The sequence below is a fragment of the Coturnix japonica genome, chromosome 16 (assembly GCF_001577835.2).
Source record: "Coturnix japonica isolate 7356 chromosome 16, Coturnix japonica 2.1, whole genome shotgun sequence".
In the NCBI taxonomy this organism is placed as follows: domain Eukaryota; kingdom Metazoa; phylum Chordata; class Aves; order Galliformes; family Phasianidae; genus Coturnix; species Coturnix japonica.
Window position 1 is genome coordinate 219,430 of NC_029531.1, and position 21,510 is coordinate 240,939.

The following is a 21,510-nucleotide window of genomic DNA, read 5'->3' on the forward strand; positions in this document are numbered from 1 at the left end:
TATGGGGGGTTTGGCTCCATGGCTGAGTCTTCATCCTGGCACCAAAGCAACATGGGCTCCATAGGATAACAAGCTGACCCTACTCACCATGCATTGCCTTCTCAGCAGAACAAGGCTAAAAAGGAAGAAAAGAAATTAATAGCCAAAAAATACACAAAACCAAGAAAATTAAATAGAGGATACTTTAAAAAAAATAATCTGTAATTATAACAATAACTTAAGAAAAGCCTCACCATCCTTCCTCAATGGGGGAGCAGAGATGGCAGCCCTTCGTGCCCCATCGTGGTGCTATGAGAATAGCCCTGCATATCAGAGCTGACCCTCTGAACCCCACAGCGGGAGAGGGGTTCCTCATTCCACCCCATTAACCAAATCCTCATCAAGCAGCTTAAAACTCTGCCAAACGGTAACTGAACAAGCTCGGATCTTAAAATGGTTCCACCTCCTTACACCGCCCACCGTCCCGCCCCCTATGGGAGCGAGGCCAAAGAGAGGGGTTGGAATTACCCTTTGATATCATCACCCATTGGATCCACAGCCACAGAGCCCAAATGGGGAGGGGGGGCATTGGGGATTCCGTCATGCTTTGCCCCCCCCGCCCACCTCCCCACGTTTTATCCCCCCCAATGTAAGGGGGGGAGTTGGGGTTGGTCTGTATCCCCTTCATTAAGGCTATCGTGCTTTCCCCCCCCCCGACCCCCTCCCCACGCCCCATCGGGGCTCGGATGGACTCCCCCCATTGTACAGGGAGGAGCTGGGGTTGGTCTGTATCCCCCTCCCTGGGGCCATTGGGGCTCACATCGTGCTTTGCCCCCCCCCCGACCCCCTCCCCACGTCCCATCGGGGCTGGGATGGACTCCCCCCAATATAAGGGGGAGGGTTGGGGTTGGTCTACATCCCCCACCTTGGGGGGTTTGCCCCCCCCGGACCCCATCCCCACCTCCCATAGGGACCAGGTTGGACTCCCCCCTATGATGGGGGGGGGGGGGGGGGGGGGGGGGGGGAGGTTGGCTGCGGGTGGGAGAAGCGGCTGAATTCCAAACCCCCCCCCCCCCCTTTAATTTCCTTTTAATTACTTCTTTTTCGTCTTCCATCGAGATTTTGGGGGGGTTTATAACGGGGTAGCGTGGCCGAGCGGTCTAAGGCGCTGGATTAAGGCTCCAGTCTCTTCGGGGGCGTGGGTTCGAATCCCACCGCTGCCAGGAAGATTCTTTTTGGTGCGGGGGGGCAGCCCCAACCCCGGCTGGCTTCACTTTCGCTGCGGTTATTCTACAAAAGCTTTGGTTTTGGGTAGAATTTCTGTCTCTTTTTTTTACCCCCAGCACAAGTGGGGGATGGGGAGACTCTAAAAGAGGCAGAGGAGAGGTTTCTGCTCCCTCCTGCCCCCCCAAAATAAGGGATAGGGAGACCTAAATGAGACCAAAAAGGGATAGGGAGTCCCATAGGAGACCTAAAGGAGCACATAAAAGGGATGGGGAGACCCTAAAAGAGGCATAGTAAGGGTTTCTGCTCTCCCCTTCCCCCTATAAAGGGATAGGGAGACCTAAAGGAGCCCAAAAAAGGGGTATTTCCATCCCAAAAATGGGATGTGGAGACCCAAATCTGCCCCATTCTGTGCTATGACCCTACATCCACCCACCCTCTGTCCCCTCTATGCTACCCCCAGTCCCCAAGGCTTGGTAGGGGACATTGAGAAATGGTCCTTCCCCCAACCCTGGATCCCATTAAACACAACAAGAAAATTCCATGCTTTGTTTTGTTGTTTTTTTGGTCTTTTTCTTGTTAATTTGTGACAATGTTTTTGTTCCATCCTCTTACAGCGTCATAAATACAATACAGGACCATCTTAGGATGCCATAAAAGCAATGGCACAACGAGCACAAACCCCTAAAGATCTTTGGAAGACCCCATTGCGTTGCAGACAAGCTGATGGAGATTCTCACCCCAAAGATTCAGCCCTCCCTTTTCCTTCTATCAGGGGCAGAGGCGGAGGTGTGATCCTCTCCCCACCCAGAAGAAAGGGAAGATGCTCTCCCCATAGAAAGAAGCATTTTGGAAGGCATATATGGGATCTTTTTGGGCAGCAAGGTAGAAAATCACCCGTCCCCCTCCATAATCCAACACCACTCGAATCCTATTAGGATTCCCACTCACTGGAAGGGTGGATGGGGGAGATGTGAAAGCTCGGTAGCCGTTCCTACAGCATCCCATAGCCCAAATCCCATAATCGGGGTGGAAAGTGAGCCAACCCTTTCTGGGCACAGAGCTGCGTGCCACCCCAAGTGCCCAAGTGCCACCAGATATCACTTCTACATCCCAAAAGTGCTGCCCTGAGGTGAAGCCTTGACAGCCCAACACACAGCAGGAGACATCGAAGCGTTGGGGACAAGGGGACACGTTGTGCCCTATATCCATCCATCTCACCCCACGTCGGTCCCGGGACAGGACGAGCCCTGCAGTGGCAGTGGTGGGGTCCAAGGTGACAAATGCTATTGGGGATGGAGAAATAAAATAGGTGAGCATCAGCCTAAAGATGGAACAGCACCTCAAATCTGCTTTGGGATCGGCGATATCTCCGTGTTTTCCAGCTCTGAAAACTCTTGCTGAAATTTATATCCTCAGAAAACCCAAAATGAGCTCAAAACCATCATTTTCCAGATGCTCTGAAGCAGTATTTGGGCTAAAAAAATGACCAAAAGGAAAGCAAAAAGCTTTATTTAAGAACTCACCTTTTCCCTCTTCCTCAGATGTTCCCTCCTCCCTCTCCAGCTCAGATGATAAAAGATCTGGGGATGAACAGAAGGTTGGATGTCATGTTCCACATCTGCTTGCTTCAGTTCCCACCATGTTTTTTTATGGATATCTGTGCAGGATGTTATATGGGATCTGTGGGATTTTGTCCTAATAAAACAGATGCTCTTAGGCCTAAAAATGATTGATAGCGTGAGTTAATGCGAACTGTTTCCAACAGCACATACGACTCCTATTAAAAACAAGAAGAAGAAACAAACTTTAGTACAAAACAACTTCTACATGGTAGGAATATTATAGACCATAATACCTTGAAATCTCCCCAATGCCTCACAGAGGATTTGATGTTGCTGGGAGATGATATGGAGCCTCCGTTCCACGTCTATGAAGTTCTCCATCATCCTTTGGGTTCTGCCCATCTCCCACCTGGATAAAAACCTCATCAGTGCTGGGACTGGTGATCAGGTTGAGATGTGGGGATCTCTGCTGATGTAGGGATGGTGGATGAGGTGGTTGTCCCCAAAATGTCCCTTTGTCACAGGTTTGGGGGATGCCAACCAGCTCCGTAACAGAATGCGGTCCCTTGGGTAGCCCCAATGGCCATGAGGTCTTCCTTTTGGGCCATAGGGGCTCAAGGGCACTTTCTGATCCCCATGGGACTTCTAACCTTGCCTCAATCACACACAGTTCTCATTTTCATGCCAGAATTCAACCACTGAAAGAGGTTGAGGGAGCACATACCTGTCCAGTGTCCTTCTGGCATCCTGGAATTGAAAGAGATGGGAAAAAAAATGGTTCAATCTCCATCCCAGAAGGTTGGGCAAGAAGGGAGAAGGTTGAATGGAATATCCAACCTATAGAAATCCAACCTGTAGGAATCCATGTGTGGGTCGCTTGAGTTTCTCCTCCATCTCGCAGATGAGGATGCTGAGGAGAGAAATGTCCCCCTCCACCTTGGCTTCCTCCTCCTCTTGCCTCCTCAGCACAGCCCTGTCCAGCTCTCCCAGCTGTGCCAGGAGCATCACCTCCTTCTCCTTCAGAAAACAGCGGATCTGACGGAATCCTGACACGATTTTCTGCCTCTCAGCCTCCGTCCGTGTCTGTAAGGTGTGGAAAAACAAGAGTATAGACCCCAAAAAGATTTGTTCTTCCAGCTTGAAGGCAAAAGCTTCTTACCATAAAGTCTTGGCATCGCCTCTCCCCATTCATTTTGAGTTCTAAGAGCTCCTCCTTGTGTTTCTTGAGGTTCTCCAAATAACTGCAAATCTGCTCCTGGAGGAAGAAAAAGCAGGTTGAGGAGGATATTGTGGTGGGAGAAAGAAGGGAAGAGATGCGATGAGTTGGACTTTGCTGAGTAAACATTTGCAGCATGGACATGAAGGTTAAAACAGGGCCTTAAGGAATAACACGGGGCTGACCCCATCCTCCTGCACCGACTCCTTTATGGGGGCTCCATTGGGATCTCCATCATCCCGTGGTCCATTGGAGAGGAATGTCCGCTTGCGCCACGAGCAGATTTTCTCCTTCTCCCCTTTGTCTCCATCCAGCCCCAAAAGCTTCAGCTTCTCTGCCAGGTGCTCCAAATGGAGTTTTGTATGGAAATTCCCTTTCCTGAGATGGTTTCGGTGGCTGATGCCACCTCCATGACCCACAGAGCTGCTGCATCCATTGCCCATCTGATGCTCTGGGATGGGGTGGTGAGAGCCCTCATCTCCCTTTTCCTTTGCTCCAGGAACAGCAGAGGCCATAGTGGTGTGGTCTCCAATCTCTTGCAGTCCTCCTTCTTTGCCTTGGGGTGAAAATACAGAAGGGTTCAGTGTGGAAGCTGTATTTCTTCCCCAATTCCTTCTAAATGTTGAGTTTTGGGAAGGATGAATCACTCACTTCTTTCTTTATTGGGCTTTAACCAAAATTTAACACCTCTTTTGGGCACCTAGCCTGAAGTTCATCCTACTTAAGGCTCCTGACATCTTAAATTGGTATCTCCAATCTCAGTATGGATAAAGGTGAAGGATTCAATCATCCCATCCAGATTTCAACCCCAAGATCTCAAATTCTGACCTTCCTACCCAGATTTCATCCCCCCAAAAAACTTGAATTCTAACCTCATTCTTGGCGCCTTCTCTTTATAATCTGATAGAAAAGAGACCTTGGTGAAGCCTTCCCAAGGGACTGGGAAGCAAATTGCTTTGTAGGAAGAAAGGCAACAGGACAGCCAACAAAACACTCCTTTCCAAGGCCCATTCTGAAGGTGAAAACCACCTTTATATGCCAAATATCCCCCCCAAACTGAACCCAAACCCTCCTGAAGGCACACCCCCCTTGATAACAGCTTGCTCCCTACAGGTGGATCATGGAAAAAAGGGCAAAAAAAACCCAACAATTTTAAAGCTTTTCATAGAACTCTGGAAGAACTCAGAGCGATGTTGTCGATTCCCATAGCCAAAATGGTGCCAAATAGCCCCAAAAAGACACTCACCTTCGGGCAGCAGAACAAGATCCTTGTAGATTTATACGGGCTGTGTGAGCTCAGATGGATCACATGTGGGACAGAGGGAAATATCAGCCCTATTTAAGGAAACATAGAATGTGCTGTCTGGAATCTCCCTGCAGATCGGTGTCTCCATTGTGGAATTTGGCTGGATGAAGCTTTGGGCTTAAAATGCTCCGTCATCATTGGCCATAAGGGAAAATATCCTTAATTTCCAGGAGAGATGGGGGCATTTGCACAGTGCTTGCTTCCTCCAGTCACCATAGCACAACATTCACCAAGCTGCTTTAATTAAACAGCTGAGAAGCTTCTAATTTTCCTAATTTCTGCTTTGAATTAGGGAGGAATAGGGACACATACGCTATGTCTTCCCCCTTTCTCCTGCTTGGATCGTCTCCTGCCTCCCTTATCCCATCACTAATTATTGCAGTAATGAAACTTCTCAGCCCAATAAGCTGCAGAAAGAGAACTGAAACCCCACAAGGGCTGAGAGCTTTGAACATTACCCACAGGTGGGGGACATTCACAAAATAGGATCCATCTCAAATAGGATCCATCTCAAATATCCCCTTTTTCAGCAATAGGTGGAGTAGAGACCGTGAAGAAAAGCCTATGAGCTGCAAAGGGGTTGGAGGACCCTGCATAGAACCAGCTGGAAAAAGCAAATGAATTCCCCAGAGAGTCTCAAGTGGTTTATTGTGAGCTGGGAACCACCAGCCCATCGCATAGCGGGCCAAAATGCAAGATTTAATGGTTATTATTTTAAGCAGGTGGCCAAGAACATGCAGAAATCCTATTAAAGTGCAGCAAAAGGTGAAAACCAAAGTTCCCCAAAGCTTGGGGTGGCTTCGGTGATGTCCATAATTGCCTCCTTCCATTGCAGATGGGCCCACAATGATCTCAAGGTTTGACTTCTCCATGGGTTTAGGGCATCCCAGTACCTTGCTGGAAGCAGAGCTGTAAGTTGTGAGCCACCCCAAACCTTAAAACCATGTAGTGTTATGGGTTTTCACCCCAGAGCATCGTGCCAGCTTGCTCTTGGATGAAGGGTTATCCATTCTCCCATAGGATTCATGCGTTCCCCAAAGTCTCCTGGACTCTGGTTGGAATTGGATCATCTTCTCAAACCAGATCTGAGCCCAATTTAATGTCAGTGGGGGGCCACCTCGTGTCATTGGGGCCCAACAGACATCAACAGGAGGCACCCATAGGTCAATGGGGCCCACCAGACATCAACAGGAGGCACCCCATAGGTCAATGGGTCCCACCAGACATCAACAGGAGGCACCCCACATGTCAATGGGGCCCAACAGACATCAATAGGAGGCACCCCATAGGTCAATGGGTCCCACCAGACATCAACAGGAGGCACCCCACATGTCAATGGGGCCCAACAGACATCAATAGGAGGCACCCCATAGGTCAATGGGGCCCACCAGACATCAACGGGAGGCACCCCACATGTCAATGGGGCCCACCTCACATCAATGGGGTGCTACCTCACGTCAATAGGGGCCACCCCCATACATCAATGGGGCCCACCAGACACGACACATAGAGGATGTTGACGATGTTGAGGATGAGTTTCCTTTCCTTTGCACAGCAATGGCTGATTGGGAAGAGGGAGAATGAGGTTTTGATGCTGCTTTTCCTGAGTTATTCCACCCCTGGTCTTGATGAGCTGTTGTAAGGCACCTTCAAGTGATTGTGGGGTTATCGGGGCAGTGAGAGGGAGCCCAGCTCCACCCAGAACCACGGCCGGAGCCGTTCTCCACCGAAGCGGGCCAGAGGAAAAGTGAAGATGGGGATTTGATTCTCCGCATCAAAAAACGCCACCTCGCCCCATTCGTAGTCCAGAGAGATGCGGATCTTTTTAGGAACCCTTGGAAGGTTCAGTGGGGTTGGAGGGGAGGTGAGGGCTCTGTTCTTGAAGCCCCATTGCTGCACAGCCCAGATCCCTTCATCAGGGTTAAAGCTGACGGCTCCTTTCCTCTGTAGGGACTCTCTGCTGACCCCGACGGCGCAGTACTGCCCTTCTGAGAGATCCACCACCCAGCAGTGCCTCCCAGAGGTGAAAGATTCACAACCCAACACACAGGGATCCACGTCAAAGCGCTCGGGGCCATCGGGGGATTCCTGAAAGCTGTATTCCCATCTGACGCTCTTTTGGTCCTCTGAGAGAATGAGGCGAGGGTGGGCTGTATCCGGGTCCAGAGTCACGTTTACTATGGAAAAGAAAGAATTAAATCTATTTAACTCAGCTTTCCTTGAGATCTAATAGTGTGGTTTGTCTCTGTGGAGCTCAAGGCTTAATAGCTTGACTTTCTACTTCCCCTACACATAAATAGGGTCTCCAACACCTCCATGCAGGTACAGTATTTTCTACCTATATGTCTGATCTGGTTATTTCTACAATGGAGATATTTAAAGGAGGATTTGAGCTCCTGGATGGGGCCTGCAAGCAGAAACCCAATTAACCCAATGACTTACCCAACTTTTCTTCGCTTCTCCCTAAAAATGCATAATGAGAAGATAGATTATTAACTGTGACGCAGACTTAAATGAAATGTGATACCTAAAGAAGGGAGAAAGGGGAACTTACCATGTTCCTCAAAACATTTTACTAAAAAGAGAAAAAAAAAAGAAATTAGTTTTAATATATATATTCTTCCTATTTAATGAGGAAGGTGTGTGGGTGCTCTGGAAAACCATGACCTATTTGTGGGCTATTTCCTTGATGCTGAAAGCCCATCTTTTTACTTACATGGGGGTTAATTGACCATTTGTGGGTTACTTCCAAAGCCCATCTTTGAACTTACATGGGGGTTAATTAACCATTTGTGGGTTACTTCCTTGATGCTGAAAGCCCATCTTTTAACTTACGTGGGGGTTAATTGACCATCTGTGGGCTAGTGATGCTAAAAGCCCATCTTTTAACTTATATGGGGGTTAAGTGAAAAAATGAACAAGTATTTTAAGCTTAAGTCTGATGAACTTTAAGCTTGAATGAAGCACGAGACTATTCAATGCTCCTTTCCTGGGTAGGCTGTAATTAATCCCATCATATAATTGGGTATGGGGGAGATCTGAAATATCTTCCATTTCAAACCAGCTTGAATTCAAGGTGCCTTCTCATCTTGTGCTGTTCTATGTGTAAATCTCCCAAAAACCCCCAAAATCTCTTCAGAGCCGAAGATGAGGAAGGAGACACTCACTTGCTTTCGCTTTGTAGTGCTCTGAAAAGAGGAATAATAGAAATGGTTATTTTCCTCTTCCTTTTATGTTATCACTTCCCAAGATTTGGCTCTCAAAGCAAACCCATATTTCTATGCCTTATTATATACAACTCATTATGAAGTATAGTTATAATATATAACAGGTATATTATATATAACTCGTTATGAGTTATAATCACAACTTACCGAGCTCTGCAGTGAGTTCATCTGAAAAAATAAGGATGAAATAAAGGATTTCCATTAAGTTTGGCACCAATGTGGTGTTATGGATCTTCCCAATGCACCAAAGTCCACTTCTGGGGGAGAAGTTTGATACTCACCAATTCTTCTCTCTTGTTTTTCTGAAGAAAAGAAGGAGAAAAGGAAGAAAGAATTGTTATAACATATAGGTTTATATACCCATATACCCATGTACAACATGTATTCAAAACAGACTGTAAATTGAGTGTTTTGGTTTTGGGCAGAAAAATACTCACCAACTTCTGCGGAGAGTTCACCTTAAAAGAGAATAAAAACACTGAATTTCATTTTTTTTGTAATTAAAGTAAAAGTCATGATTTCACGCACAGGATCCCTGAATGGTGACATTCAATCACTGGGTATTTTTGCCATGGTTAACCAGAAAATAGGATCTAAAGTACATATAGACTATTTACTTGTATTCTATGGATCTATCATGAATGGATGTGTTACATCTAATGGCGTATTATGGATTTCAGATATTCTTAGGTACATAAGAGAAGGATCCAAGCCTATAGGAAAACAGAATATGGGACCTAATGCTGTTTTTGGGCACCTGAATCCTCCCCCAGATTCTATCATGAACCAAATCCTAAACAACCCCAGTTGACCCCACAGGCCTCCTTGAAGACACTACAAATACAGGAGGAGATGGACACATACCAATTTTGGCATCACGTTCCTCTGAAAAGGGGGAAAAAGAGAAAAGAAAGGAAAGATCTGTGTATAAAAAAATGAAGAAATTATAATAACTGTGTATCAGTACAAGAGCTCCTGAAGAATTCCCATCCCATCAGCATGTTTATGGGGGATTCCTTCAGCCAAAGGGTTTTCCAGCAATAGAATGGCAATGATGCTTACCCGTCTCCAGATCACTCTCCTCTATGAACATAAAGGGAGGAAAAAAATAAGATCAGAATCCAAATTATCCCTTATCCTACTGGAGAGAAGAAGGGAAGGAATCTCACTTACCAACTTCTTGACCCCTTAATTCCTCTAAAGAGAAGAGAACAAGCAAAATGTGAAACACACCATCACCGTTTGTGCCATAGATTATTACATCTCATTGCTATCCCATTCATTTTCCCTGTTATTTACCCCCAAAACCCTTTGTTCCATCCCATTTATCTCTTAAAATACCACGAGGCAAAGCAGGAAAATGAACAAAAAGAATATCCCAAAGCAGTTTTGTGGAAGGAAGGGGAAATAACTCACCGAGCTCTTCTGACAGCTTCCCTTAATAAGGAGAAAACAGAATCAGGTGTCAGCAGTAAATTTGGTCCTTCCAAATTTATTATATAAAATAATAAAATATATATATTATATATATATACACATAATATATATATAAAATAATACATATATTATATACATGTGTCCTTCCCAAGGACGCTCAGATGGTCTTAATGGGGGAATTCAATGATACCAAACCCTCTGATATGGGCTGAAACCTTCATAACTGTATTTCTAAAATAAATCCATCCCCTTTCCCTATTTTTTCCCCCCAAATCATTCAATTCCTCCCCCTTTTCTTCCTCCTCCCCAAACAATTCCATCTCATTTGCTCTTTTTCCCGACAAATAATTCCCCTTTCCCCTCCCCAAATTCCATTCCATATTTTGTAAATAAATCCATTCTATTTCACTTTTTTCCCCCAGTATTTCCATTCTATTCCACCTTTTTTGTACAACCAATTCCACTTATTCCCATTTTTTCTCTAAATAATTCCATTCTGCTCCTCTTTCTTTCGAAGTAATTCCATATCCAACACAAAGCCAACAATGACAGCGCCCACAGCACCCAAACATCCCCAGAAACTGCATTTCTTAGCAAACCAAAGTGCCAACTTACTAATGAGGATGTCCCGTTCTCCTAAAAATTAAACAGAATAACAACAGAATTGAATGAATATCACCATTCCCTCCTATTTTGTGTTATTATTTCTATCATGTTCAGCAGAAAAGAGCCACCCAGTGTGTAAATAAGGAAATAAATAAACATGTTTCTCCTTATTTCCTCATTAAAGACATTTCTCTTTATTTCCTCATCTCTTGTTGTCTCATAAAGGACATTTTTTGGGGGGCAAACACTGAAATCTTGCATTTCCCATTGAAGGATTCACAGCCTTGTGATAAATAAAGGGACTTACGGGCATCGGAATCGCGGTCCTCTGCAAACAGAAGGGAAAAAGTAAGGATTAATTTTCAGGAAAAAATAATAATTACACCCTTTCCAAAGCACTTATTTTATCAATATTGTGTTTAATCTCCACTTTTCCACCCCAAAACTGCATTTGTTTTGTTGCTGGATTTACAGATGGAAGGAAGGAAATGCACGTACCGAGCAGCTCAGTGAGGCGCCCTTGAAGCAAAACAGAGAGAAAAAGGAAAAGGAAAGAAAAAAGAACAAAAAAAAGAAGGAAAGAAAAAGAAAAACTAATTAGAAAAGAAATATTAGTCCAAGACAGCACTTTTTCTTAGTTAAAAACAGCACTTTTTAACACCAGTGATAGAGAAATAAAGGACTGAGATACAGATTTTGTTGCGCTGAACCCAAAACAAAGTGTTGACATCACCATTCAGGTTCCCACACGTTTAATGACAGATTCTTGAGGGAAAAAACTCAATTTTCATGACTTTTCCCCCTTTTCATTCAGTTTTTCATCAAGGAAGTGAAACTGTTTTCTTCCAGCCCCAAATTGCTCCTATTTTCCTATGGGAAATTCTCTATTCAGTATGTAGGATTTCAAGTACTCTGCATTTAGGTTAAGCAAAAAAAACCTACCCTCAAGTAATAGAGCTTATTTGTTAAATTACAGAGATTTTCCATCATAAAATAGAGAAAATAACACTCACTTATCTCTGCTTCGTGTTCCCCTGGAAGGAAATAAAAGGACAAAGAAATAGGGATATTGCTTTTGTACCCACGTTGCATCATTGTGTTACTATTCATCCTAAGATTCTTATTCTATTCTTATTACTCCCATTGTTACCTTCTGTTTTGAAATACCGCTAATGTCAAATAAATATAGTAGAAAATATGTTAAAATCCATGTTGTGGGGATGAAGCCCAGCAGAGCTTTGGGGTGGCACTTACTGATTTTCAGATCACGTTCCTCTGTAAATAAGAGAGAAATAAAGAGAGATTAGAGCCCAACTGTGCTCTGTCCTCAGTGCAGACATTCAGGTTCATTTTGAGGTGTCTTTTTGGCTCAAAATCTGTGTTTTTGGGTCTATTTATTCACTTGAGCCTTTGCTTTGAAATGTCAGTCAAATGGAAATTCCCCCGTCCCATTCAAAACTTCAAAAATGTAAAGGAAAACAACCCAAAACCAACGCAACTGTGCCAAAGGAAAGAGGAAGGGAAGAGGAAGGGAGGAGGAACGAAGAGGAAGGGAAGAGGAAGGGAAGAGGAAGGGAAGAGGAAGGGAAGAGGAAGAAAAACAAGGAAAGAGGAAGGAAAGAGGAAGGAAAGAGAGGAAGGAAAGAGAGGAAGGAAGGAGGAAGGAAAGAGGAAGGATTAGGAAGGAAAGAGGAAGAAAAGGGGAAGGAAAGGGGAAGGGAAAGGGGAAGGGGAAGGGGAAGGGGAGGGAAGGGAAGGGAAGGGAAGGGAAGGGAAGGGAAAGGGAAGGAAAGGGGAAGGAAGGAAGGGAAGGGAAGGGAAGGGAAGGGAAGGGAAGGGAGGGAAGGGAAGGGGAAGGGAAGGGAAGGGAAGGGAAGGGAAGGGAAGGGAAGGGAAGGGAAGGGAAGGGAGGGAAGGGAAGGGAAGGGAAGGAGGAAGGGAAAGAGGAAGGAAGGAGGGAAGAAAGAGGAAGGAGAGAGGAAGGAGAGAGAAGGAGAGAGGAGGGAAGAGAAGGAAAGAAGAAGGAGAGAGGAAGGAAGAGGAAGGAAAGAAGAAGGAGAGAGGAAGGAAGAGGAAGGAAAGAAGAAGGAGAGAGGAAGGAGAGGGGAAGGAAGAGGAAAGAAGAGGAAGGGAAGGGGAAGGAAAGAGGAAGTAAACAGGAAGGGAAGAGGAAGGGAAGAGGAAGGAAAAAAGCCATACAAAAAATCCCCCTAAAAAAGAAAAATATGGGAACAAACCCAAGGAGGGAAATTCCTTACCGAGTTCTGCTGCATGTTTCCCTTAAAATAAAGAGAAATGGGAATTAAATGATATGGATCTTTTTCTGGTGACATCAATGACCAATGCAAACACATCCAGATTAATCAGTGTTATGAAGAATATTATAAATTCATAAATATTAGGAAGAATATTATGAAGATATTATAAATTCATAAATATTAGGAAGAATATTAAGAATATATATATCAGCTCTACAATTAAAACAGGTTTTTGGTGGCTTCAGCACATTGAAGCATCAAAACAACATTATTAGGTTTAACTCTTAACAGTGAAAATTAAAGGCACTTACGAAGTTTCCTATCGTAGTCCCCTAAAAATAGGCAGAAATAAGGGATTATTATATATCTGATGAACCATTTTTGCTTAAATTGATAGGAAAGAGACTTACCAACTTCTGCAGTGAGTTCCCCTTAAAAGAGAGATGGAAAAAAAATGTTATTTTCAGGTTTAGCCTTTTTTTCTGTTAATTCATTGACAATCAGTGTCAATTTATGAGTCATTTGATGCCAACTTCACACTGAACAGAGGCTTTTAAAATGCATTTTATTCCTTTTAAACGATGGAAGCAAACACCTCACATACCTATTTTGGTGTGACGCTCACCTATAGGAAGAAAAAAGCCATTGGGGGTTATTTGTCATTGTTTGTACATTCCACATTTAAACCTTTTTATCCTTAATTTGGTGATGAAGGTGATTTTGCTTTGATAGGGTCCATAGCTCCAATTATTTGGTGTTAATATGGGGGTTTTCATCTTCTTCTGCCTTTAGAATTTAGTTAGTTTATAATCAGGTCAATGAAACACGTGGAAAAAGGCAGAAATAAGTAAATGTATTGTAATAATAATATAATGTATATGTATTATAATATATATAACAAATTATTACATTATTTTATTATATATATTATATATATATTAAATTATACTATTATATTATATTACATTATACACATATACATATATTATACATATTATATACATATATAATATATAATATTATATGTTATATATACTGTACATTATATATATTACATTTTATATGATTATTACATACTAGATACTATATATATTATTATATATTACATATGTGTATGTATCATATATTATAAATAATACATATAGTATAGAGTATATAATAATCATATATGTAATGTAACATACATGTTATTATATATATTATGTTATACATTATATGTTTTACATATTAAAATATATATAAAATACATATATTATGTAATAATATAATATATATTATGTATTATACCTTATCCAGTAATAACAGTTAATATAATAATATGCATAAGGAAGACATCGATGTACAATAAAAACAATTAACAAAGTGCTACAACAATATGTATAGACAGCAATAATAACACTGATACATCATACTACTAATAAATAATAATTTAAAAAGAAACACATTAAAAGGAAACGGACTTACCAAGTTCCACTGTAAATAGCCCTAAGAGTGGAAAATACCATCAAATTCCATTTTATTTCTGAAACACCCCTGAGATTTTCCTTCCAACCCCTCAAAATCTGGCTCAACTTTCCCCCATATCTTCGAGAGACCCCAATTTTATTAGATTTAAGGAATTCTGGCCTCATTTTAGTGTTGAAACAGCAGACAATGACCCAAAGTTGGAGGTACCCGCACATGGAGCAGCACTTACTGATCGTTGCATCGCACTTGGCTATAAAAAATAAGAAGAAAAATGAGTAAAAGCAGAATTTGATCAGTTTTCGGTTTATTTTAGCACAAATCTGACCTCTATTAACTGGTTTACTTCCATCCATCCATAAATAATTTCATGTATTATATGGGAATGGGGGAAAAAATGGCTTACCGAGTTCTGATGTCAGTTTGCCTAAAAAAGGGAGAAATTAAAGTTTATTTTAAATCAGATCCCTTCATTTCCTTCATGGGGACATCAGAAATCAATAGGGAGATCTATTCTATATTAAATATATCTCCTGATTCACACACAGGGCAGGTAATGGTAATAAGGTCAATGGGCATTATAGCACAATACGCCATAGCAATATATAGCGTAATAAAACAGGATAGGAAATGCGGAAGAAAACCACTGATTCAGGCAATGCACCCATTTAGGAGCAACGTAAGGGGTTGGGTGGAAAAACTCAAAGTTTGGGGAAAAAAGGAAAGGTTTTAGGGGCACGCTGAGGAAAATCCACGTCTTCAATCAGATTTTAATCAGGAATAAAATGGCACTCACGGAGCTTTGAGTCGCGGTCCCCTAAATAGGGCAAAAAAGAAGGAAAAAGGGTTAAAATCTATATTTTTTACACAGCCCTCTTGCCCCAAGACAACAGCTCTGCTCACTGCAGTGCTCATTTTGCCCATTTCCCCCAATTTTATTTGATTAGAAATGAATGTGAGTTCCCATTTTTAAGGGCTTTCAGCCCAAAACCGCATAGGGATTTGACGGCGCCACTCACTCACCCAGCAATGAAGTCAGTCTGCCTATCAAATAGGGGGAAAAAAAGGATAATTTTAATTAAAACAGAAAAAAAAAAAAAAAAAAAAAAAAAAGGAAGTCTAAGAAAACAAAGAAACGGTTCAGATTGGGGAAGAAAAGGACTTACGTATTTCTGCTGATAGTTTGGCTGCAAAGAGGAAAAATCAACAGGATTAATGACTTTTATCAGTCATCTCTCCCCCAAATAAAAGGGTTTTGGCCCCAAAAAAGTGACACTCACTGATTTTCCTATCGCGTTCCTCTGGGAAAAGAAGAGAAAGAAGACAAATAATATTAAACCTTCTCTTTTCTTTCACCCATTGGCCCCAACACACTCAGATCATTACTTTTATTTTTCACTTCTCAGACTATAAATGCTCAAAAAACAAAGTTGTTTTGGTTTTTTTTGCAGACCAGAAATTCATTTTCCACAGGAAATGTCCAAATATTCCTAAATAGTCTTAAAAATACCCCAAATCTTCTTAAATATGGGGGAGGAAAAAGATCTCCACTCACTGAGCTTTGTGTCAACGTCACCTGAAAGCAAAGAGAGAAAATAAATGGAGAAATGCAGAGCAACCCAAACCCAACCAAAAATGTCATTTCTCGCCTCCTTTCTCTAAACTTTTTGCACTTCTAAATATTTTACCCATTTCTTGCATTTCTTTTTCCCATTTTTGAGCTTTATTCCCAATTCTCCTTATTGGTATTTTAAAAACAAAGCTTATTGAGGTCTTATCTTCTTTCATTCACCCTCGCTTCAAGCAGAGGAAACCCCAAACCCTTCACACATATGCATATATATGCAAATATATGCAAATATACACAAATACATACAAATACACACGAATATACACATATATATGAATCAGTGAGTACATATATAGCAATTAATGAGCACACACATAGGAATGAATGACTGTATGCATATATATACACTTTCATATGCATAGTGTCCTATTTCATACCCAGCAATATTGAAGAATTAAGGATAATTTAAAGGAAATAAACCTTACCAAGGTCTGATGTGAGCTTCCCTTAAAACAAAGAGATAGATTAACATTAGTTTTGATTCTAAGGCATAATAAAGTGCATTACCTTATTTCCCCCCCAAGCATGAACCCAGCACCTCCAATGAATTAAGGAAAATGGCACTTACTGATTTTCCTATCGCGTTCCTCTGGAAGAGAAAATAAAAGGAAACACTGTCAGAATTCCCTTGTGCTCACGATGGAATCACCTTCCAATCTGTCATTGCAGTTTGGAATGGTTGGACCCTCCTTCCAGCCCAGGTTGGGTTACACGTGTGTGTGTTCATGGGAGGAATAAGTATTTTTCCCCCTTAAAAAACCCAACAATGAAACAAAGCAGAAAGGAAAGGAAAACACTCACCGAGCTCTGCAGTCAGATTGTCTTTAAAAAGAGAAAGAAAGAACCATTCTCATGAGCTTCACCCTCCCTTGGATCAGAACACGGCACCGTTCTACACCCAACACCCGCCCCTCCTGCAATCTCTCTGCTCTTTCTGTGCCATTTTGTTGGTTTTTACCCCCATAAATCATGTGAAAAGAGGGAGAAAAACCCCATGGGAACCAACTCAAGCTGCACAGAACCCTGTTTGACGAGAGGTACAAATAGGAGTGTATGACCACACATGACTTACCGATCTCAGCCGCGAGTTCCCCTTAAAACAGATAAATACATCAGAATACACATTAAAAGGGCTATATTTGCTGGAAGTTGTTCTCTGGCCAACCCTGAGCCCTCCCATGGAGGACACTCACCATCTTCTGTGTCACATTCCTCTGAAAACAACAGAGAAATGGACATGGGTTAATTCTGGGAGCTCTGAAGGAGTGAAAAGAACCCCCAGATGCCCCAAACTTTGGCCCTCCTCCTTCAGTTCTGTGTCCTGATTCCATATAGGTATCAAACGTGGATAAACTGAAGGGCTGAAGGGCTCCTCCCAACCCCCATTATGGCATAGAGGGACATCTTTCCACCTTGATAAGAACCCCAAAGCACTCACCAAGCTCTGTGTCGCTCTCTTCTAAATGGAATAAGAGAAAAGCACACACACGTTGGTCATCACTGATGGTAAAGGTGTAGAAACGCACATTCAGATTGAGGATAATAAGCAACTTACCAAAATCTTCTGTTAGCTTCCCTTAAAACAGAGGAATTCATGTTAATTCGGGCCCTCCACACCTATATCTTACAATGAAGGAGGAGGTAAAAAGGGCACTCACTGATTTTGGCGTCCCATTCTTCTAAAAGAGAGACAGAGAGAACACTCAGCCCTACACCCTTGTCTTTGGGTGCTGCAGAAGTCACCTCCAGAGGTAATTCTGCACTAATTCAATGTTTTTCTATTGAAAACAACAGCCCCAAAATCGCACTGTTTATGAGTTAATTTAATGTGGGCTTGGTTTTCATGTGTTTAAAATAGGGGGCAGTAAAAATGCAAGGGAAGAATAAAGAGAGTGGGTATCAATAGGGAGTACATCCATCCATTTCTATACACAGAAAGGGAGTTTTTGATGGTGAAAGGAAATCACTCACCAAGATCCGCGTTCCTCTTCCCTGAATAAGAAAAAATATGGGAAAAATGGGGAAAAGAACCATATCTGGAACACTGCTTTGCTGATAAATACCACTTTCTGAGCTCTACCTGATGCCATCATCACGTCCTCTTCCCAATTAAACCACTTCCAAATGCCTGCCTGATGGGAGAAGAAGAGAAGTCATTAAAAGATCACAATTAAGGACAAACAGATCTGGAATCTCCCACCTTCCTGATGCCCAGAACACATTTGCTCATAGGAATAAATGGGATAAGGGTATAAATATTTGGGGTCACTGATGATTTATGTTGCTTTTCTCAGTTCATCGACTTGGTCTACATTGGGAGGACTGGTGAAATTGAGGATGAGATGATTTATCACTGAATAAAAGGAATCTGCTGACCCCTAAAGGGGCACATAAATAGCCCAGCCCTCAGGTATCTCTGTTAGTTGCCCACAGCACCATGAACTCCTCCTTATACCGCATGCAAACCACACCAGGAAGTTGTTACGAGTTCATGCCTACGTTCATAACAGCATCAATGTCCTAAAAGCACTAGAAATTCCTACTCATTACAGTGGTGGAGGTGAAAAAGCTTTAAAAAAGCAAAAAGCCCCATAGGAAATGCAGAAATCTTGATGAGAAAAAGCAACAAATCACACAAGAAAAGCAACAGATCCCATAGGAAACATCAATCCCTTTTTGTCTGCTGTCTTCTACCCCTGTTGATCCTATTGGGGTCTCAATCAGATAAATGCTGTTATGAGAACCTAAATTAGTGCCAAGAAAGCAAAGGAAGCAGCCCCAATGTTTACTGTGTTGTATTTTCCTAAGGGAATAATAACACAGAAGGACTCTTTAAACCTTCGCCTGCTTTCCAGTACTGTCAGATTCAGGTGCACGATCCTAAAAGGTTGTTTTGCTCCACGCTACCACAAACGGATCACGTTTCTCCTGTATATCCAAGATCCCATAGAGCCAATAGGATCCCCCCAAATCCTGAGCTGTGGGAAGAAAGAGAAAGTCTTACCCCAGACCTGCACCGTAATCACGTTGCGGTTGCTTCGCTCCTTGGTGCTGTGATGGTCACGTCTGTTGGGGGGCTGGAGATTTTTGGCAGCTCCCAGTTTGTCCCAGGACTTCAGGAAATAGGTATTTAGGATTGCTGGAGGGTTTACGTGTCCGTAGGGAGCTGGAAGGATCATTGTAGACACAACAGCTGTGCTGGCAGAAGAGGGACGTTCCCAGAGCCTAATTATAGCCAAGCTAAATGCTGAGGATGGAAGGAGGGCTGGGGGAGGGATGGGGATCCCTATATAGACAGCAACAGGTTTCTGCAGAGAGGGGTAGAAATGGAGGGTTGACTTGGTTGCCTCTCTGCTATCGGCCATAGGTTGGTTGGTGGATGTGGTTTGTGAGCAGACCTCAATCCCAATGGGGCAGCATTGATTTCTGGGCACCAGTGGGGCAGCAGCCACTCCTGGCCCCAAATAATGTGGCAGTACCAGTTAGCATTGCCCTAAAATAAAGACATATGAGATGAGCTCGTGTCTTCTCCCTTCTGCCCCTATCTCATCAGAGGGGACCTCTTCCCATACCCACAATTTCTCATCATTTGGGATTATTTCATCCTCCCAGCTTCCTTTTATCAGCCAAACAAGCATGAAAATGCAGAGCACTCCCAGAGATAAACTCCTATTCCTTCATGGTTGTTTCTTTTAGCTGCTGATCAACACGAGATGATATGAAGTTCATAAAAGATGTCTAAAATTGCTGATCTCACTCTGAATGAAGTCATGGTGCGATCTTTGTTAATGAATTGCTGCCTCAGAAATAAAGAATGAAGGATGTGTTCAATATAGCAATTTCAGAAGGGATTTAACAACCTCCAAACCCAAAAAGGGGATGGGTGGATGGAGAAGGGCTTTGTTATGGTGATAGAAAGGGTGTAGACGGGTTTTCCCTTGGAATTATGTGGCCATTGGCTCCAATTCGAGCTCTTCACATCACTCGGCGCTTTAGGAACGCGAATCCTCTCGCTGTGATCCAACCAGAAAACCCTGGAAGAGATTCCTTCATCCCTGGAGAGCTGACGTTCACCTTTGCCATTTGAGCTCTCCATATCTGGAACGTCGGGAGTGAAACTTAAGACTCTTGAGCTCACAGGGGCCGTAAAAACCACATTGCGGCGTCCAACAAATGGCTCCTTATCTACGGGGTCATCCAAGGAAAGCATTTCCATTGCGGTTTCTTGCTGAGTCATGCCTATTTTGGGGCAATTTTCTGCATTTTGAGGCATGTTGGCACTTTCCATTGCAGTTTCTTGCTGATTCATGCCTATTTTGGGGCAATTTTCTGCATTTTGAGGCATGTTGGCACTTTCCATTGCAGTTTCTTGCTGATTCATGCCTATTTTGGGGCAATTTTCTGCATTTTGAGGCATGTTGGCAATTCCTATTGCAGTTCTTGCTGATTCATGCCTATTTTGGGGCAATTTTCTGCATTTTGAGGCATGTTGGCACTTCAAGATGTGTTATATCTGGCTCTGGAAGCATCTCTTGGCTTCAAGATGTGTTATTTCTGGTTCTGGAAGCATATCTTCACTGAATCCTGCCAAAAAACTGAATCAAAATGGGCTTAAAAAGGGCTAAAACTGAATTATTTCGTGCTTCAGGGATTTCTCTGTGCAAATGGGGATAAAAAAAACGTAATGTTAGGGGATAAAAAATGTTAGGGGATAAAAAAATGTTAGGGGATAAAATCAAAGTGAAAAGGCAAAACTGCCTATTGGGGAAAAGAAAAAGAGGATTAAATAACAACAAATGTGAAATAAAATGCTCTACCCACACATAGTATCCCTGCAGAGGCAGATAAAAGCCTTTCCCTATCCGCCTCTAAATCCCGTTCGCCGCCATCTTGCGGCCGCCATCTTGTGGCCGCCATCTTGTCTCCACCCACCCGGTGTCTACTTCCGCTTCCGCCGGAAGTTCCCGCCCTCTTTCTCTCTCCGCGCTGGCGGCCATTACGGGTGGCTGAAGCGGGACCGGGCCGGGCCCTTTCATTGAATCCGCCGCCATCCTCCCTTCCTGCCGCCGCCATGACGGAGCAGATGACTCTCCGGGGTACCCTGAAGGGCCACAATGGGTGGGTGACGCAGATCGCCACCACTCCGCAGTTCCCGGACATGATACTCTCCGCTTCGCGGGGTGAGGGCCGCGACTGAAGGGGTTCGGGCCTAGTCTGAGGTGGGGAATAGGGGAGGGGGGGAGGGGAGGAACTGTGGGGTCTATGGGGGGGAGAGTGATGGGGGGAGGTCATTAGTGGTAGAGAAGGGGAAGAATGGGGGGGAAAGGGGGAAATGGAGGGGGAATAGAGGAGACCATCAGTGGTAGAGGAGGGGGGAGAGGGGGGGGGGAGGAACTATGGGGTCTATGGGGGGAGTGATGGGTGGAGATCATTAGTGGTAGAGAAAGGGGCAGAGAGGGAAGCATAGTTGGGATAGGGGGAGATGGAGGGGGGATAGGGGGAGACCATCAGTGGTAGAGGAGGGGGGCAGAGAGGGAAGCATGGGGGGGATAGGGGGAGATGGAGGGGGGATAGGGGGAGAGCATCAGTGGTAGAGGA

The 21,510-nt window shown here is 43.4% G+C and overlaps 3 protein-coding genes and 1 non-coding gene across 11 annotated transcripts in view; 2 read left to right on the plus strand and 2 right to left on the minus strand.

The window, feature by feature from the left end:
- Nucleotides 1-1,120: 1,120 nt before the first annotated feature.
- On the plus strand, nt 1,121-1,202 carry TRNAL-AAG. The gene has a single exon. It is a non-coding gene; the product is annotated as a tRNA-Leu (tRNA).
- A 547-nt stretch (nt 1,203-1,749) lies between these two features.
- LOC107321540 (E3 ubiquitin-protein ligase TRIM7) lies at nt 1,750-5,787 on the minus strand. The gene is made up of 8 exons (XM_015878540.2): nt 5,231-5,787; nt 4,170-4,540; nt 3,928-4,023; nt 3,621-3,851; nt 3,493-3,515; nt 3,062-3,177; nt 2,730-2,786; nt 1,750-2,489 (listed from the first exon to the last, which is right to left on the minus strand). The coding sequence occupies exons 2-8, from the start codon at nt 4,497-4,499 to the stop codon at nt 1,975-1,977; spliced, it is 1,368 nt and encodes a 455-aa protein (XP_015734026.1). The 5' UTR covers nt 4,500-4,540; nt 5,231-5,787; the 3' UTR covers nt 1,750-1,974.
- Nucleotides 5,788-5,919: 132 nt separating this feature from the next.
- On the minus strand, nt 5,920-20,840 carry LOC107321541 (tripartite motif-containing protein 10). Of its 8 annotated transcripts, XM_015878543.1 has the most exons (40): nt 20,734-20,840; nt 18,917-20,507; nt 17,993-18,044; nt 17,884-17,904; nt 17,571-17,591; nt 17,468-17,488; nt 17,351-17,371; nt 17,106-17,126; nt 16,985-17,005; nt 16,714-16,734; nt 16,481-16,501; nt 16,338-16,358; nt 15,838-15,858; nt 15,563-15,583; nt 15,449-15,469; nt 15,306-15,326; nt 15,079-15,099; nt 14,689-14,709; nt 14,515-14,535; nt 14,283-14,303; nt 13,423-13,443; nt 13,229-13,249; nt 13,130-13,150; nt 12,819-12,839; nt 11,815-11,835; nt 11,574-11,594; nt 11,059-11,079; nt 10,868-10,888; nt 10,570-10,590; nt 9,934-9,954; nt 9,691-9,714; nt 9,580-9,600; nt 9,382-9,438; nt 8,955-8,975; nt 8,799-8,819; nt 8,665-8,685; nt 8,458-8,478; nt 7,845-7,865; nt 7,733-7,753; nt 5,920-7,467 (listed from the first exon to the last, which is right to left on the minus strand). In XM_015878543.1, exons 3-40 carry the CDS (start codon nt 18,003-18,005, stop codon nt 6,956-6,958), a joined length of 1,320 nt encoding a protein of 439 aa, XP_015734029.1. In that variant the 5' UTR covers nt 18,006-18,044; nt 18,917-20,507; nt 20,734-20,840; the 3' UTR covers nt 5,920-6,955. The 8 variants fall into 8 exon arrangements, with proteins under 8 accessions (XP_015734029.1, XP_015734030.1, XP_015734034.1 ...); XM_015878544.2 differs by having other exon boundaries at nt 17,571-17,588; nt 18,917-20,815; XM_015878548.2 differs by having other exon boundaries at nt 9,382-9,402; nt 18,917-20,815.
- A 29-nt stretch (nt 20,841-20,869) lies between these two features.
- The window catches only part of RACK1 (receptor for activated C kinase 1), a 6,462-nt gene continuing 5,821 nt past the window's right edge, over nt 20,870-21,510 (plus strand). Inside the window, exon 1 of the mRNA XM_015878561.2 lies at nt 20,870-21,092. Within this exon, the coding sequence (XP_015734047.1) occupies nt 20,984-21,092 (109 nt within the window). The 5' untranslated portion in view covers nt 20,870-20,983. The remainder of the gene's footprint in view (nt 21,093-21,510) is intronic.

Excerpts from the sequence above, each read along its gene's own strand:
- LOC107321541 (XM_015878543.1), bottom strand. Across the intron at positions 15,470-15,562 it reads GGAACGCGATAGGAAAATCA|CCAAACTATCAGCAGAAATA; the intron begins GTGAGTGTCACT and ends TCCTCTTTGCAG. Across the intron at positions 11,836-12,818 it reads GAAACATGCAGCAGAACTCG|AGGAACGTGATCTGAAAATC; the intron begins GTAAGGAATTTC and ends TCTTATTTACAG.
- LOC107321540 (XM_015878540.2), bottom strand. The coding sequence starts at position 4,499 with ATGGCCTCTGCTGTTCCTGGAGCAAAGGAAAAGGGAGATGAGGGCTCT. Across the intron at positions 4,024-4,169 it reads AGTCGGTGCAGGAGGATGGG|GAGCAGATTTGCAGTTATTT; the intron begins GTCAGCCCCGTG and ends TTCTTCCTCCAG. Across the intron at positions 3,178-3,492 it reads GCCAGAAGGACACTGGACAG|GTGGGAGATGGGCAGAACCC; the intron begins GTATGTGCTCCC and ends GTTTTTATCCAG.